This window comes from Drosophila serrata, unplaced genomic scaffold, assembly GCF_035046125.1.
Source record: "Drosophila serrata isolate PLE 108 unplaced genomic scaffold, ASM3504612v1 contig_240, whole genome shotgun sequence".
Lineage (NCBI taxonomy): Eukaryota > Metazoa > Arthropoda > Insecta > Diptera > Drosophilidae > Drosophila > Drosophila serrata.
Window position 1 is genome coordinate 10336050 of NW_028257138.1, and position 19304 is coordinate 10355353.

The following is a 19304-nucleotide window of genomic DNA, read 5'->3' on the forward strand; positions in this document are numbered from 1 at the left end:
AATGCAATTAGCATGGCAACCGAATGCTGCCATTGTTTTAGTTTTTTATTTAGCAAAATCTTTTGCTTCTATTTTGTGTGTGTGTGTGTGTTTTGTTTGACTGTGATGACGGTGCTTTCTTTGGCTTTCACTAACAAGGTGCACAATGGATGATGGGACAGGACCTTTATGCCCCTCCAGCAATCCGACGACCCATCGACCCAGCGTGGATGGACTTGTCGCAACATCGACAGGACACGAAAAGTTGCGCTGGCACTTTTGGCCTTCGTCCTCCTCGTCCTTGTCGTCGTTGCATCTAATTGGTTTTTGTTTGTGTGAGTGTGAGTGTGTGTGTGTGAGTATATCCTGCCATCCTTTTCTGTCCGCCATCATTGTTTCGTGCTGGGACGTTTGCTTTTATTGTTTGCTCATTATAACGCCAGTTACCTGACGACGCCAGGACAGGAGAGGCCAGGACTTAGACTTCCAAATCCAACCCGTGTCGTGGAGCTCTGGGTACTTTACCGCATTGCAGCAATTGCAGGCCGGTCTTAACTCATTTTAAATGACAATCTAGCGTGCAAAAATTATGCACATCGGTTGTGTCTTCTTTTTGTTTAGGCCTTTTCCCTGCACGGAGCTCTCAAAATAGGAGGTTCTTGAATGAATTTTCAAGCGATTTCTCTGTTTCTTTGACTCTGGCCTAAAGTTCGATAAACTCTTTAAGTGATTTAATCGATTTTCCTGCGTCGCCTGCCAGGGTTGAAAGGATGAAGGGAGGTGTATACATATATAGTCGATGGAAACGGAAAATGGTCTTTAGAGTGACGAGAACAAGGCGTAATGAAAGTTCATCGCGTTGACTGCGGCAATTTGCATATTTTTGCATGTTTTATTATGCGGCTGGCACACACACACACACACACTCTGGCACATGCTAATACATAAATTACACTCATTTTCAATGACAGAGAACGGACAGAGGAGGGGACAGAGGGCTAAAATAACGAGGGCACCACCGGGACTGGGCTGAGCTTTATTACCGAAACGTTGTGTTTTAAATATTTCATATCTAACACATACACGAAACTCAGCGAGTGTGTGTAATTTCCTTCCTTTTTTTCAGGGTCTAGGAGCAAACATTGTTTTTTTGGGGGTTCCCCTACTTAATGCCTTGAATAACGTTCTCATATATACGGATATTCATACGAACATTCATGCCTGCGTGAGTCCGAGTGTAAGGCCCTTGATTAAATAGCCCGCTTAGGAGTAATTACGCTCCGTGTACGTTTTCATTATGCACTTCAATGTATTTTAGCATAGTTATTTCGAGTGCAATCGTCAGTTGAGTTTGCAATCCGGTTAATTGCTTAATTTGATGGAAATGACCAGGCAAGTGATGGAAATGTTCGTGCAGTCTTATCATTTTTTTTGGATATAATTATATGTAGTTATAAAAAATAAAGTATGGGAGTCATTATCCCATTAGAGGAAATGGATTTTTCACATTTTTAAGGCTTATAATCTTTATAGATTGTTAACAAGGTTGTCTTTTTTAACTCATAAACTCTTTGCTGATGGGCCTCTGTGGTGAAAGTGAATCCACCTAGACAAGGAACCTGTTGCTTACTCCTAAAAATGATTTAAAAATCAGATTATCTTTTAAAAATTTAGCATTTTGGGGATGAAGCAATGTTAAATATTTAAATACTTAACAAATTATTATCTAACTAAGCAGGAATCCTATTAAAATTTTTTCATTTACAAGGATTTCAAGTAACATTTTGATTTAAAATTCCATTACCAATCTCTCTTTATAATGTTCTACTTCCTTTTTAGTCAGGATTTGCTTTTAGAGAGCGTATGTTACCTATCAATTAAGATAATTACCACTTCAGGGCCGGCTGACCCAGTTTCAAAAGGCATGAAAGCCCCATCTTAAGCCTGACCTCGACTTGCAGGCTACAATATCGCTTCAGTTAAGGCTTTAATTACACTCGCTGGCTAAGAGCCCAGTGAACAGACAATTTTCCTTTTCCCCATTTTTTGTGTTATCAATTTTTGGCTCTAATTACATTTCACTTGTACTCCTTCGATGGAAATGCAGAGACGTTGGATGCCCAAATTGGAGGAGTGGGTGCCATTTTTGGGGGACGTGGGGAGAGAACTTGAAGAAAAGTTTTTGGAAACATGTGCGCTTGCAGCAGATTCACATTTCGTTTGCTCCACTTTTATTATTCCTTGTTTTAGCCAACTAGAGTTTCCCATTTCTGTTGGCTTTTTTGGGAGGGGAGGCCGGGAGGGGATTTTGGAAAATTTGGCAATTAGCTTAATTCTCTTTTTATTGGCGCACCACAATTATCAGCTCCGACTGCCCTGCTCTCGGCCTGCCACTTTAACCAGATTTGCATCTCCAGATGCATCTGCCACTGGGAATCGCTTAGAAACGATCGAATTAAAAGCTAATGTTGCTTCCTGTCTTTCTCCCCTATAAAATGGATATTCAAGTAATGGCCTGGGGCCAATGTTTTCCAGCTTAAGCTTGCCAATGGTCTTTCTTGGCTTGCAGGATTTCTTGGGAGCGTTTTTAATGTATGTATCTGCGGTTAAATGGCTCACACAGATTTGGCAGCGAAAATTGGCATTGGCAACGAAAAGAACAAAAGTTGCACTCGCGAGCAAGAAAAATGTGTTCAATTATGTTTCTTTTAGTATTTTTATACCCTTGCAGTCAGTCAGAAGCCTCAAACACAGTGAAAGAATCATTTCCGACCCTATAAATCATACATATATTCTTGATCAGCTTTTAACTTTTCCTGCTAAACTTTATGGGAAAAGCCTGATAAGTAGCTTCTGCTCTTCCGGAGAAAGGAAAAGCAGGAAAAGCAAACAGCATCCTGATAAAACCCTCAAATTCAAGCTGTTGGTTCAGCCTACGGAGAATGTCTGATCTAATATTCTTACTGGGACCTTAATTAGTACAAGACTCACAGACTTTAACATTGTAAAATTCTAGCATATGAGGGAGATTTCCATTGACTTGGGTGTCTAATTGGAAATTCAGAAAGGAAGCAAGATTAACAGGAAGGAATGAAAGAAAATGGAAAAAAGGGAGCGATAACAGAGGAATAGAGTGACTTAAACAGGGCTTTTCCGAAACAACTTAAAGGCAGATATTTTCAAATTATTTTCCAGAAAGAACTGAAAACCTATTACCGAAAATATATATGGTAAATATATTATATTATATTCTTATATTTATGCAGTTCTAAGTATCTTTGGGCATTAAATGTCTCTTAAGATTTTCACTCCAAAACAACCTTTGTAATGAGTTTTAATTATTTGAATTACGAGTAACTTAAGACTTGAAAGCCGTGTCTATAATTAAGGTACTGCTTTTAATTATGGACATTTCCTCGAGGGTCATACACCTTAAAAAATACACCCAAGGACTTGTCACTTAAATGTCTCCCATATTTCAGGGATCAGCTGAACTGAAGAAAAGGAATAGCTGCTGTCCTGTTGCCCCCATTTTTAGCAGCTAATTGTTTCTTGTAATGTTTTCTTTTTTTGTTTTTGTTTTGTTTTTGTCTTAAGTTAAGAATGGGTAAAGAAAGCCAGCGAAGGGCTCGCTAAAAAGGGTCACAAGCTGTGCTTGTTTGGTCCTTTTTACTTTGGTTTTTTCTCTTAAATGTTTTGCTTTTTCTGTTTTTCGCCATTTGGTTTATTGTTTGGACTTTGTTTTCGAGTACATATTTTACTGCAGACTCGCTTTTGGCTCGCTTTTTTTCACGAGAGCCCTTGTAGATGTATGTATGTTTCGTGCTGGTGTCCTTTTATCCTTTGCAGTTGTTAGACGCTCATTTAAACTTTTGGCTCTTAGTAGATTTCATTGTTTTAATGAAACTGACAGTTGTTATTTTTATTTTATTTTTTTCGTTGTCGTAGTTGCCGCTGTTGTTTTCATTTTGCATTGCACCCGCACTGTGACCAGGGCCATCCTTTCAGCGGGCTTTGGTTTTCAGATAACGCGCCATTTGTTTTCTTCTGGCCATTCGCCTAAGCCAATTTAAGTTGGCTAAAATAAATTAGCTCTCCCTTACTTTTTAACGACCCCCAAGTAAAACCAACAGCAGCATCAAGAAGAAATGCTTATAAAAAGCAAATGATGCGGCAAAGTGGTCCTTAATTATTAAATAAATAAATTAGGCCAGCAGCAGAGAGCGATCCTAATCGGTATCCTAGGGCATTAATTTTTATAGTTATATATCAACATCCTCGATAGTATAGTGGTTAGTATCCCCGCCTGTCACGCGGGAGACCGGGGTTCAATTCCCCGTCGGGGAGACGGATGGAAGATTCTTTTTTGAACATTATTAATTTATTTTAACTTCATTAGTTATTTTTTTATTTTGTAGTAATGTTAAATATTTAATAGTTTTCAAGTATAATGATTTTAGATTCTTTTTTAAGTTAGAATCAATCAAATACAAGGTAATAAGGGAACTTGACAGACTTTAAATATGAAAATAGGAATAGATTTGTATGTAATTCTTATACTCTATTGCAAAAAAAAATTTATTTTATATGAATTAAAGCTTTTAACTATATTCTCATATGTAAAATCAATAAAAAAAAAGAACATAGTCCTGATATATCTCCCCGACGGGGAATTGAACCCCGGTCTCCCGCGTGACAGGCGGGGATACTAACCACTATACTATCGAGGATGTCGGTTTAAATCAACCCAAGATAATTTTAATTCTCAGGTAACTTTCTCTTATCGTTCTTATTCATCACTAATATAATCAAAATTAGAAGTGACTTATTTATAGATGATCATAAACTGAATATATTATATATTCAAATTTATAAACCTATTAAAAATACCCTTTAAAGAAGTAGGATTTTTGGGAACTTTGAAATTTGTTGGGCACGCATATAAAAACATGTTAAATGCTTTGTTAGAAGTACAGAAAAAATATATTATATAATATAATATACAATATAATATATTCCTTTTAAAATGCATAACTTAAATGCAATATAAATTCCAACAAAGTATAATACTTATATATCTTAAATTTCCAAAGCTTTAAATTCCCGAAAACTGTAGCCCCCCTCAAAAATTCAACGGAATATATCGCGTGGGTGGGGCTTTAGTGGAGATGCAGGACAGCAGGATTCGTAAAGGATGAAAATGCCAACACGGTGTGAAATTGAAGCGGTCTGTGAGGATATGCAAATGCAGCTTGGACCTGTTTTTCAGCCGTGTGTTCCCGGTTCACAAGTCTATGCGATGTCCTGCCGAGTCCTTGACATTTTCCGCTGGCGCCAATGTCCGACCCTAGCTCCCCCCTCCCCCCGCCATGTCCTGCGTCCCGTTCTCCGCCATTCGTCAGCATTTTAATCGCGTTTGTGCATTTGCTTGGAAAAGTCTAAAATTGAACGCAAGTGATGGCAATTTGTACGCTTCGCTGTGCCTGAGAATTTACGGTCGGTCGTGTAACTGGATGGGGTTGTGTCTCCCTGGGTCCTGGGTCCTGAGTCCTCAGTGCGCCGAAATTAATATGCGTCGGCCTTTTTTGGGGGAAAGCGGGGACAAACTTTTCCCGGCAAGGGATTTGCCGCTGTTGGCCATTTTCGAGTTTTTTCTTCCTTCCTTGAATCCCCTCTTTACCGCTCCCAAGGATGCTGGGATGCCGGCAGCGTTGGCTCGTGATTAATGTGGCAAATGCGCAGTTATAAATTATTTATTACTATTCTTCGCATTGTTTCCTGAGGCGTGTGCGAATTGGTAAGACATTTAAGCCATATTTTCAAGTGCCACAAAAGGCCAGAAATCTACGTGATACTTTGCGTTTAATATTCAAAGCCACGAAAAACGGACGTTTGGTTAACACAATAATGTCTTGTAATATATTGAGAGTGTTGAGAGAAGATTTTAGGAAAAAGCCTTTGGGAATTACAAACTGAATAAATTGAAGGCAATCGAAAAACCCTTTGGCACTTTGCTAAAGCTTAAGGGTATTTTTGATTTATTTTAAATCTGAAGAGAATGTCAAGTGTGGCATTAGAAATGCTTTTTGGAATTTAAATAACTTCTCCTGTGAAGACTGTGCTTCCTTTCCTCAAATCTTAATTCACAATGAAAACATTTAACAAATTAAACGAACAAGCCCGGCTAATACGTGTTTCCCCTGCAGCACCTTTTCCGAAATGTCATTCGGTTTGTCTATTATTTTGGTTCCTTCCTCTCCGTTGGCGTTTTTAATTTCTATTTTTCTATTGGGGAAAAGTTTTGTTCACTGGCTGATCTCAATGGCTTGACAGTGTCAGGCTATAGAAATTTATTTCACATGCACTTTTTAAATCGAACGAAAATAGATTCCTTCCGCCATATTGAGGCGAGGTGAAGGAACAGAGGGGGCTGCGACGAAGTTGAGTTGGCCTGATGTCGTATATTGGTGGAAAAAGCAATTGAAAACTTCATCATGGTTACAAAAATATTTTTACAGCGAAATTGGCACAAAAATGTTGTCCACGAACTTTTTTTTTTTTTTTTGCGCAAAAGCGTTAGAAAAACTGGGCTATCGAGGGGGGAAAATCTGGGGTGTGTGGGGGGAGGGGGGTTTGGGAAACTTTTGTGCCAGTTACCGACCACGCCCACGTCAACCCATGGCATCAACGCCCTGTCACGAATAAAAACTGAATTGATAACATTTTTCAGCTTGTTCTGGTTTTTTCGGCGACTTTTTTCTGTACTATTTTTTATTATTTTTGTTTGCAAGTTGGAACTTTCCTAGACTCTCTTCGACCATTGTTGTTGTTTTTTGTTTTTTTTTAAGGAGGGGGTTTTTTATGTGACGCCTCTGTCCGGGGCAATTTGTAATCTAAACAACATGGCCCGGGCTAACCAAGGCCCCCAAAACTCTGGCCAGAATATCCTTAAATCCTGGCGCAAGGAGAGCGCTGGAAAACTGACAGCCAGCAAATGACTAAAGACGCCGGTGGCTGTGCGGGGACGTGGAGGGGGGTTGTGTATGTAAAAATGTCGATTTAATATTAGCACCATGAAGGGAAATCAAAGTGGAATAAGAACAAAGTAGAGGGTATTGGGAGGTTGCGAGAAAATATAGAAATATGAGAGGGTTTGGGGAATTCCTAGTAAGACAACAATTGATATAACAAGTGCTATATTTATTCATATGTTAACAGAATTTATGTATATTTAATTATTAAATATATTCATTTATTCAGTAGCTTGTTTTTAGTATTTAAAAGAAAAAGCCAGCTTAGAAATATAAAATCTAACAACAATCATAAGTAGAGTCATAACATTTGCATATTTTAAAAACTCCCACAAACCTCTCTCAATTTCTCGTTATCAAATATTTCCGATACTTTTGACAGAAAACCAATATACCCTTGGTGGTGTAAAATGTAATGGGTGCATAAATGGCTGCAAGCAATAAAGAAAATGGCGGCTGACAACAGCTTCAGGTTTGGCTGGTTCCTTTTTTCCTTTTTGGCCAGGATGTGGCAGCTTGTTGATGATAAACTCTTATGACCCACATTGGGTGGGGGGAATTGCGGGGTATATCGGGGGTCATGGAAAGTGGGCAAGTTGCCAACACACACACTAGCATGTATGCCTCCCCATACCCCCTCTCCCCACACAGCTGCATCCGGCGGAAGTTGGTGGCAACACTTGGAAACCTCTCACACGGATGGAGCCACACGGGCGAGCGAACACAACACACTCACACACACACTCTCAAGTTAGTTATAAACGTTTATCGATATTATATCTATTCGCTGCTCTCACACTCACACACTCACACAGAGAGTCCTGGCAAAGTTTTCGGGGGCTGCAGACAATGAAATGCAAACAAATCACATCGCGAAAACTTCACAACATGGCGGCAAAGAATGTCGATTTATGGGTGCCAAGTGGAAATATTATCAAAACTATGACTTTGCTGGCCACTTTTCACCGGGATTTCAGAGAGAGAGAGAGGTGAAAGGAGCAAGGATATTGCCCGCAGGATGCAGCCAGCAAATGCGCTTGTTTATTGGCTGAGCTTCTGGTTGCCAAGGAAGTGAGCAAAAATAAAGCTGCATGGGGTGCTGCTCTTCAAATTTAGATAAGGAGAAACTTAAGGAGGTCCTGACACTTCTTTTCAGAAGAATAAATAACAAGGAAGTAAGAGAGCTCTAGAAGGTAAATAGTTATATTATAATCCCTTTTAAAATTTTAATTAAACTCCCTTTTCAGTACCTGGAAACCAGGTCACTTAACACACCTGGTCTTTGGGTCATAAATATCCATCATATCGCGATCATATGAGATATATAATATTTTTTGCGAAATCTTTTATCATTTATGGTAGGCATAACAGTCCGTGAAAACTGAAAATACATTTCTCACATAATTTGCAGGTTCGCAGACGGTGCAGCCCAACAAATAATACTAAAAATTTATCATGTGACCGACCTCCTCCTGCTCTTTGGTGAAGAGTGCACAAAAAATAAATAGAGGCAGTGGAGGTGGAGTGCTCACGTAAGAGAGGTATTGCATGATGAATGACAATTTTCAGCCGATTTACATGGCAGGAAGGCAATGCGATGAGTCCTTTTCCACACTCTCTCATTTTCTCTCATAGTAACATTTGGACAGAACTCGGCCGGGCCTGAATTCCTTGCATTTTTCCCTCGTGTTGCAAATGGCGATAACAGGCAGAGCAAAATGGACAATTCGCATACAAAATGGTCGTTCACAATAAATTATTCGGACCGCATAACAACAAAACAAGGAATATACATATTCTGTAAGGGACACAGAACAGCAGCAAAATGGGTGCTTGTGGATGTGTTAAAAAGGTTCACTAGAAAAAGTCATTCTGGACTTTGTGTTGCATCCCAAAACAAGTATTTTTTTCCTTCATAGCTTTGCTTTAAAGTTTTAAGTTCCGATATAAAATATCAATAAATAATTATTCAAGGAATGCGAATATTTCAAACATAGTCATGAACGATAGATAGTTTCATTTCTTGCATTATGTTAAAATATTATTATGATTTTATTCAAAAAGTCAAGGAAAAATACCTTCTGAAAAATGGCAACACTGCGTATGAGTAATATTATTTTTTAAATAAAAAAGCTTTCAAATATTAAATAAAATGTATAAAAATACTTGATTGAGGATTTTATAAATCAATACACTATCAATAACATATTTCTTCAAGCAACCGAAATCCATTCTAGAAAATGACAACACTGCGTATGAGTAATATTATTTTTCAAATAAAAAAAGCTTACTAATATTAAATAATATATTTGTAAATAATTGATATGGGGATTTTATAAGTCAATAAATTACAAATAAAATATTTTTTATCAAGCAAACAAAATCCTTTCTAAGAAATGACAACATTGCGTATGAGTAATTATATTTAATCCTTGTAAGCTTTTTTTTATTTAAAACATAAATATTTAAAACATAAATAAAAATAAGCTTACAAGGATTAAATATAAATTATATAGATACTTTAGATTGGGATTTTATAAATATATATAATATAAATAAATAAATTATTAATAACATATTTTTCTTCAACCAAACGAAGTACTTTCTGAGAAATGCCAACACTGCGTATGAGTAATATTCTTCAAAAAATCTTGCAGTAGGTTAGCACAATGGTCCCTGCATCTGTTATTCATTTGGAAAATGCAAAAATATATAAACCTAGTCTTTTCGATGTTAGTTTCGTTTCTTGTTTAATTTGTGATATTTTATGCTAGTTTAATGCTTGCTTTAGAGGTTTAACTTTGATCTATTTTCTGCTATTTAAATGCATACTTTAGTTGCTATGGTTTTATGGTTTATTACTTATACTTTTAACCAAAAATTCAATAATGCACTAAACATCACTTATATCCTTAGAAAGCAGGTATCATAACTTTTAAGAACTGCCAGGCTACATAAAAAATGATGACCGACTTCCAAATCATCGACAACACGAAATTCAGTACGTAAAGTGTCACGAAAGTACGTTTTTTTTGCGAAACTATATATTTTTATGGTTAGTTTTTGACTAAAGGAATTTAATAACTGAATAGATGGGGCACTTACCAGCCAGCACTGAGGTGGAGTTGTGACGGGGATCATAGGGGCAGACAGCCTGGCCATTCTTGGTGGCCTCCAGGGTGTAGTTGCTTTCGCTGATGAGGTACGTGTTGCACATGGGCCGGAAGGAGTTGGTGCCACAAACGAAGAGGCGACCCGGCGATGGCACCACCATGATGCGAATATAGTTCTGGCAGGCCTCCTGAAAGGGGATTAAAGGAAAGAGTTGAGTAAATTATGTATATTTTCACATATCGAAAGTATTAAATAATATTTTATCTTTTCAACTGAAAATTCCACAGCAGAATCAAAGTTTATTCAGTCTGTTTAGTACTCTTTGTTGACCTCCGGGTAAAGAGGTCAAAGTCTATGCTCCGACTATCTGTTTTGCATAAATGTTCACCAATTGAGATATTTAGTGCTTGTTGTTCAAAAAACAAACAACGAATGTGTTCGACTGCATGCAGATGGTGGAATTTCTGTGTGTTCTGGTTTCTGATTCCTGCATCCTGGGGCTCTCTCTGTGTGCACCTGTGCGCAACCCAATAAATATTAAAAGGCAAATGCGCAACTTGCTATCCATTTAGTGGAACGGCGGTAACTTTTCCCATAGTGGCGGAAAATTGTTGCATGACATTTCCGGCGTACTCCGCCCCCCATCCCCCGCACTGTGTCACAATTACGGCCGGAAGTGTTTGCACTCTGACATGACAAATCATTAGAAATATTCCCTGCAAGCATTTTCATTCCTGTATTTAAATATTATACATTTTTGTTATTGTGCAACTAATTGGCACAGCTTTACACAGGATTTTAAGTTGGGTCTTTAAATAGTTTAAAGTTTCTCCGAAATATTTGTATATTTATAGGCAATTATTTGAGTCACATAATTGGAATATTTAGCTTTAAGCCAAGTTCGTCTTCTAATTGTGTTCTGGCTGTCTTGTATTTAATTTAGTTTATTGCCCTGAAATATTTAACATGTTCCCTGACCCTGTTTTGTGCGGCCAACTGTTTGTGCGTAAATTTAAACGAATTAACAAAACAATTACATGAAACTGGGATGGGGGTTGGTTGTAAAGTTGTAGTTTTCATTATTTCTCTGGTAATTAACACGCACAGCAGACGTCCGGATACACAAACAGACATTGTTTAGAATGCAATTAACTGTGAAATTTATTAATTTGCTGTTGAAATATAGCGGCTGTTATTTGTGTTTTGCTGTTTGTTAATAAATATTATTTTATTTTATTTGATTTTATTTTATTTTTTGTTGCTTTTAGTTGGCGCCAAAACTTTTGATTCTCATCCCAACCATTTAGATTTAATATGCTTTTTATTTAGTTTATATGAAAGTCTGGAATGTTGTATGAAAATAATTTGGCTAATATTAATTGAGCGCAAATATTTAAATGTGAAAAGCGTATGTGGATGTAGAATGTAATCTCATATTTGCCTTGTGGCTGTAATTAATATTTAATTTAGAAAGAAAGCAAGAACTCGACTCTAAAATACCTGGTAATCGTTTAATAAAATAAATTGAAAATAATAAATAGAAATCTATTGATTTGATTATTTATCATGTATTAATCGCCTGACAAAGTATCCATAAAATTAAAATTTGTATAATTTAAGTACGATTTTAGAGGTGTATTAAATACAGAACTTTATAAGGATTTTAGCTACCTATCTCCTACTGACACCTATAATTACATAAAGCTCTTCAAACTCACAGAATTAAATGTCCAAATAGAAATGTATTATTTTTTCATTGCTTGTACCCATATATTTAAACTTAAGTCACAGCTGCAAATCCTCAAAAACTTTCTATGTTGACTGTCTTATTTTCAGAACCTTTTCTTCCCTTCGAACGGCGGGTATAATTATCAAGTAAAGCGGGCTTTTCCGTGTCCCGTCCTCTAGGACTTCATTGCTCTATGGGCGTGTCGTGTTTGTGTATCATTAACGAAATTGTTGCCTACCTGCAGGCGCTTTGGCAGCAGTCAAAAATATATTTTCAGAGACTTTCTGCAAGGAAGTTTCCCGCCACCCCAGCTGACAATGAACTTTTCCATGGCCCTGGGATTGTAACTTCGTCTGACTTGGCCATGTTATGTATATATACTATTTTAAGCAGTCCTACAATTATTTGTATTTACTTCGTTTCAATTTCTTAAAGTATCAACTTTAAATCGATATTCCGTTTAATGATTATTTCGAGTTGACTGGCATGTCCTGTGATTGGAAAGGAGCCAAGGAGACGGCACCGCAGCATCTCGAACAAGTCCGATAAATGAGTTGTGTGAATTGAGGTTTGATGAAACGAAGGATGCCAACAACACAATGCTGTGTGTGTGCATGTCCTGGCAGACAAAAGAAGAGGCCAAAGTATTCGCCAAAAACCCAGCATAAATTCACCTGCATTTTCCCCAATCGAACTACCGACCGGACTCTTCAGAAGGAATTGCTCCTTTTCAGTCTTCGAATTGCACCTCTAGGGTTCTAGGGGAAAATGCTGCAAACGGAGCGATTTGCAAACCAAATCGAATGTTTAATGAGGAAACAAGAAAACGTAGGCGATGCTTTGTGGTCAATCCCAGAAAATGGACGATTAAGCCTCCGATCGGTATATGGATGTAATGAGGATAATAACCGTCTTGGTAACTAACAGGAGAAGAACTTTGGCTTTGTGAAACGGAAGCCTCACTTCCTCCCTGACTTTCACATATACCGAACTTGTTACTTATTATCCTTTGATTAAATTGAAGATTTATAATGATTATTTGACTTATTTGGTCTGGTTATTTCCTGTGAAATATCCCTAAAGCTCAATTCACTCGGCACCTTGAACAGAAAAATATTTATCTTTCATTTTGTGCCAGGACACCCTTTGCATTTTTTATAAATCACCCATTGCCAGGTGAACGAATATATATATTGGCTGCTCATTTTGACCATCAACTCGAGGGACTGGACCGGTGTTTACGTAGTTTTAATAAAAAATAGCCAGAGAAAAATCAATTAATTAAACATTTAACACCCAGCTGGCGGTGAACTGTTAAAGTCAAATGGAAAAAAATTACAAAAAAGGAGCAAACATGACTTTGGCAGGAATCTGATTTTGACTTAAAAGGATTCCCTGCAAACTTAAGTTTAAAATAACTTTATATGTGGCGTGAGTTGCTTTCTGAGTTGCAGTTCCTGCGGCTGATTATCGCCTTGATTAAGTTGACGTATTCACATTCAAATTAGTGGCCAAATGCTAGTTAATTAAAATTGTAAATTTTGAACTTTTCTTTCCTTTGCGTTTCTATTTTCGTAGCCAAAGAAATGCAATTTATTTTTTGGGGAAATGGCAATCCTGCACGCCATCCCTGAAAATCTAAAGAAACTTTAATTTCGTTGCTGATGCCATAAATAACGTGACTCCCTCTCTCCTTGGCTCAGGTGAAGGCAAATTGAGTTCAACAAATTACACCTGCTAATGCTCTGGGTTCGCCTTAGCCTTACCTTTTGTTCACTCTGCCACTGAGAGTTCCCTTGCTGGCTTTACAATTGCCAAGGCACGCTGTTGGCCAACAAGTGTTGGCTAATTACGTGAGCAAAAAGCCAAACTTGAAGTGCACTTGGGCATGCACAAAAAATAAAGGCAAAGGAACTGGCGGAAGTGTTGGAGGGAAATCCTCTTTTTTGGGCTTCAATTGACCTCAAGTTTTAGGATTAATATAAGAGAATAAATTACTAGCCTCTTTTTTGTATAAAAAATCAAATTTAAATTTTTTGTTGAAGAAAATAAATCGATTTCCGTTTAATCTTTTTATAATTCTTAGCATCCAAAGTTTTTATTTTAAGCTAAATGTTAACCTTAAGCATTCTTTATTTCAAAAGTAGTACAAGTATGTAGTTCAAACAATTAAAATCACATTTTAAAGTCCACAAAACTTGCTTTTCCATTAGTAAAAGTTTGCTTTAGGTTTCCTGTTCCTTTGGCCCACCTTCCCTAAGGACATTTACTGCCTCCTGCCTCCTGCCTTCTCAACCAGCAATCACTTTCTTAATAGGTCAACACAGCAGTGGTAAAGAGGGGTTTTCAAAAAATTTTGCTGACTTCTTAGCCACAAAGGAGTGGAGGCAAAACAACAACGGCCAGGACAAGGCAACAGAAAAAGTTGCATAAATCAATTTCTTCTTGTCTTGCCTTGGCCATAGTTTTCCATGTTTTTTAGCGCGAAAAAAAAGAAAACGCTAAGATAGATGGCGGCAGGGAAAGGGAGACGAAGAAAACACTTTATTTAGAGCTTGTTCTTGCTGGGAAAACGGAAGCAGCAGCCAAAGTTGAAATCGAAATGGAAATGGGAATGGAAATTGCAAGGCCATCGGGTCCAAAAGTGCTAAAAAGTTTATATAAAACAGCAGAGAGAACAACAACAAAAAGCATTGACAAAAATTTGTATATTTTGGCTGCTAACTAACACGAAAAATTTTATTTCTCAGGGAAAAAGGAAATTGTCTTTTGCTTGGCTTTCATTCGATTTTATATTGAAGGTAAAATGAACTTGGAATCATCAAAATGTGTATTAAAGAATTAAGGTTTTGGATTTTAAGGGGAATATTATTATGAGAAAATACTCTAAAAACGGTTTAAAATAATATGTATTTGACTCACCTCATCCTTTCCCTTGACGAGACACATTTTGGTGTCATCCTCTGGCGATGTCCAGACCAAACGCTGCTGCTCAGTGAGATCGTGTATGCTTAAATTAAAAACCGTATTTCTGCAAAGAGACAAAAAGGACACAAAAGACATGCGATAAGAAGGAGTCCCATACATTGTAAGAATGGGGAAATGTAACCCACAGATAGAATTTGTGCGGTTTTCGTTTTATCAACCTTATCAGTGAGAGAGAGCTGGGTGAAGGGGTCAGCTTGTGGCTGCTGAGAATTAATTAAAAAATTAATTAAAATTCATTTGGCCTTTTTACGGTGCTGGCAATCAACACGCAGGACGAGGTCCTCCAAGCAAGGACCACAAAAAGGCCTCTGCTCTCTATGTTTTGCTTGCCTTTTAACCCTTCACCTTCCTTTGCTCTTTCTCTCCCTCTCTCTCTCTCTCCCTTACTTCAATGCGATATTTGTGCAGAAATTCCAAAATTCTCGTTAATAAAATTTGCACACTCACATGTGGTGCCCAACCTCCTCTTTTGTGTGTGCAGTGCGAGAGGCGACGCGGGGGTAAATTTCATAAAATCAACTCATTGATTATTGAAACCACAACTACGTGAGTGTGGGTGTGTGTGTATGAGTGTGTGTGAGTGCGGTTAGTGCACCTTTGTGTGTGGATGCACTCTGGTCGGGCATTTTATGGCTGCCAAGCCATGTCAGGAAATCAGCCATCACCGCATTCGAGCGACCCGAAAAGCCTGCATTCGAATAACACGACAAGCTTTATCGAAACTTTCTGAATTTTATTATGATTTTTTCCTTTTGTTGTTTGGAATTCAGCCAAAAAGACTGGAAAATGTTAAACAAATACATAGATATGGTGCAAAACAGAGATAGATAGGTTCTATGGCATTTTGTGAGGTTTGCATAACAGATTGGAGAATTATGCGAAACCTTTGATTTGTCCTAGCAAATATATATTATAATATATACTAAAATATATTTAAATATATATTTAATTTAAATATTAAATACACTTTACGTTTAATTAGAAAAGTTGCTAAGTCCTATTATCCAGTCCACTGACCAACTGTGATTTTAAATGGGTTAAAGGATACCCCCCCTTGCTGTACAGGACACACTTCCATTGTTTGGCAATTAAGCAACGCGTTTTAATTATGGAAAGGCAAAGGCGGCAACTTCAAACGAACATGCACCATCAGCAACATCATGACGGCCACATAGCAACGTTACAAAGTTGCTGCAGCTGCACTCTTCCGTTGCATCTGCTGTCACCGCCTCCTGTTGCCAGGACAAGTACATACTCACATATACACGTGTATATATATATAAAGCCCGATATACGCGTACACCCAAGTACATATAAAATGTCCTGAACCAAATTAGCATATATAGAGGGGACAGAGAGGGAGAGTCAGGTGGTAAGGGTCCTGAAATGGGTCGGGCCAGGACCAGAAAGCCAGGTGGCAGTGCCAATGGGTTGAGCGAACTGTGCAAGTAATGCCACCGGAAGTTAAATACTGAATACGCTACTTAAATAAGATTAATTTAGGGGATTAACATATAAAAGTATATGTTTTCGTTTTTAAACAAAGCAAGTGATAGAGTACTACTTTTTAATGACTGATTAAACTTAACATATTTGCTTGAAACAGCTGGTGAAAAAAATATATATATCCTTATAGACCTTTAACCTTTTAAGACCTATTTTTACTTACTGATTAATCTTAATGTTTTATTTGCTATTAAGAACACCTTGTCGGTGAATTTGAACTCAGGAATTACAGCCAAGGAACCTCATAAGTACTCCTTTCTATATTCTTAAAGGGTATTTTTATTTAAGTTGTAAGCTTAAAAATATGAAGAAGACATTTCCGACCATATTCTTGATATATATTATTGATCAGCATTAAGAGGCGAATCGATCTGGCTATGTCCGGTTGAAAAAAAAATTTTTTTAATTTTTTTCAAGTTTTTGAAAAAAGATAATGGTAAAGATAATTTTCAAAAATTGTCGAATATTTTACATTTTAAATTGGGTGTGCAGATTTATTAGCCTAATAAAAACTAGCACAGGAAAGCTTTCCGAATCGAATTTTATGCATTTTTTGGCTTAGTTATGAGAATTTTACCCCCTAATTTTGTCGAATAAGTGTCATATAAAAATATAGATAAATATAACTTAGTTTTAATGGAATTCCCATTCTATCCTATAAGTCAATTGCAAGTAGATTTTCTTTCTTGTTTTTTTAACTTTAACCTTGCCTTTTTAACAGCTTGTTCTGGAATTTGTACTTGAGAATCTTAAGTTTAATTCTTTTAGATTACCTTTAAAATGCACCTCAGGTATTTTTTAGAGTCGCCACAAAAAGAGTGTAGAAATTTCCTAATGTTGCACTTGTGGAAATCTGTTGTTTCCTCTTCTTATTATTTTTTTTTTAGTAAGTCGTTGCTATCGCAGTTACTGGCTTTCAAAGTACACAAATACATATAAACACTTTAGCGCATTGCTTAACACACATACATATAGGCCAGGCACAAGCGTTTGTGAAAATGTCGCGGAAAATGGCAAAGGAAAACTCTATGGCAGACCAGGGGGAAGCAAGGAAACAGGATGGTTGAGCATTTTAAAGAACGCATTTGGCGTGAAAACCGAGCTCATAAATATTTTCCACACGGCGAAGTGCGTTAGTGTTGCAGTGTTTGCCCCAGTTGTTGTTGTTGTTGTTGCAAGTGCTGAACGCAACGATTACGAAGGATTTCCCACCGCTTTTCCACCGTGTTGTGTGTGTGAGAGAGAGTGTGTATGGTGTCGTTGGCTCCTGCTGCTGCAGTTGCACATTTAGCAACAATCCTTGTTGTTGCCACTGCTGCTTTGCAGTTTATTATTATGCAGCTTAAACGCAGTTGGCAAATATAAAGGGGAATGTGTGCGAGCTTCCTCTATGAAAACGTTTACATTTAGTCGCATGAAACGGTGATGATAATGAGGCTACACCAGGTCCCCCAGCAAAACATCTAAATATTTGTGTATTTTGTACTCAATTTGGTTGAATATTCGAATTTTATGGAACTAGAAAAGACTAGATGAATAATCTTGATCGAGATTTAAAAATAATGAAATAATGCATAACTATTTGATCAGCTTAAAATAAATTTTGCTAGCTATAAATTCCATATATGGCATATAAAAATTTAACTTTTTATTAAATTTCCATTTAATTTTGTATTTAGCCGCAAAACAAGAGTATTTTCCATACATTTATTAATTGCATAAAAGTAAAAACTTATCCAAGATAATTGTTTCTATCGGTTGTGAAGTCCCATTAAAATATTTTCCAATTATTATTTTTAACTAGAACATGAGGATAAATACAAAAGCAATGTGTGTGTGTGATAACTAGGCAAATCAGGCGAAATAGCATTTTGCGGAGAGAGCATTTTGATGGCAACGCCATGGTTTCAAATATTTGCGGTTTGTGTAGATGCCCATGGAGCCCCAAAATAATTCGTGGTTTGAACCGAAATGAGCACAGTTTCGCATCAATATATTTTAGGTAAATACTCTAGTATATACAAAAGGATTGTGCAATATATACATGTACAAGAAAATATAATTAAAGTTTGCTTTTGGAAGCCTTTAAATATCACAAAGCAGTGACAAACTCTCAACAAGTTTTATTTAAATACCAAAAATAGCACAAAAACAGCAGGCATTTGGACATTTATTTGTGGAAAATAAAATTTAAATTCGTTTAAAATCCGTTCTGTGATGCCCATCATCTTTAACCAACCGACAAACAAATCAACCATCCGCCACGTTGGCAGCCATCAAACAGCAATAATAACACCGACAGCCAGCAGGAAAACAAAACCCGCAGGCATCACAGGCATCGGGACCCTTTTCAAATATCATTTGAGCGAAAAGAGGCAAAAACGAAACAAAAGCCGCATGCACATAAATAATGGCATTGCGGTTGAGAAGCCCTCACAAAATCCCCGCCAAAGTGGGTGGTGTATATACATATACATCCTCCAAAACCCTCCACCTGCTCTTCCTTCTCCTCTTGGGTTTGTCATAAAATAGATTGGAGGAACCTCTAACGAGGCAAGACTGGGGGCCAAGAAGGAAAACTCGTGTCGCCATCGCTACCGCCGCCATTTCTGTGGTTTGACCCACAAAAAGTATCCCTAAAAGAGAGCCCGAAACAACAACCCCAAAGTCTAGACCCAAAGTGAAACAGAAACACAAATGTATTACAGAACAAATATACAGAAAGATGAAGAGAAAAGAAAAATTTGCAAATTACTCATACGCAGTGTGGCCAATTGGCATGACCTTGGCTTCAGAGTCTCTTTTGTATTATGAATAAGATCATTTCAATGATTGATTTGCAAGGAAAATTGGGCAGGTGACATGTAAATATTATGGAATTATGAAAATATCATAGAAAATTATGTTTTTGGGAAAATTACTGGTAATAATGGTTAGGTATTTGAAGTATATTATAC

At 37.2% G+C, this 19304-nt stretch overlaps 1 protein-coding gene and 2 non-coding genes across 3 annotated transcripts in view; 1 reads left to right on the forward strand and 2 right to left on the reverse strand.

Annotated features, from left to right (window-relative positions):
- Positions 1-19304, reverse strand: part of Sema1a (semaphorin 1a) — a 150191-nt gene that overhangs the window by 17188 nt on the left and 113699 nt on the right. Inside the window, exons 5-6 of the mRNA XM_086831364.1 lie at positions 14776-14884; positions 10116-10311 (exon numbers count right to left, since the gene is read on the reverse strand). Of these exons, the coding sequence (XP_086687490.1) occupies positions 10116-10311; positions 14776-14884 (305 nt within the window). The remainder of the gene's footprint in view (positions 1-10115; positions 10312-14775; positions 14885-19304) is intronic.
- TRNAD-GUC (transfer RNA aspartic acid (anticodon GUC)) lies at positions 4255-4326 on the forward strand. The gene has a single exon. It is a non-coding gene; the product is annotated as a tRNA-Asp (tRNA).
- TRNAD-GUC (transfer RNA aspartic acid (anticodon GUC)) lies at positions 4638-4709 on the reverse strand. Its single transcript has one exon. It is a non-coding gene; the product is annotated as a tRNA-Asp (tRNA).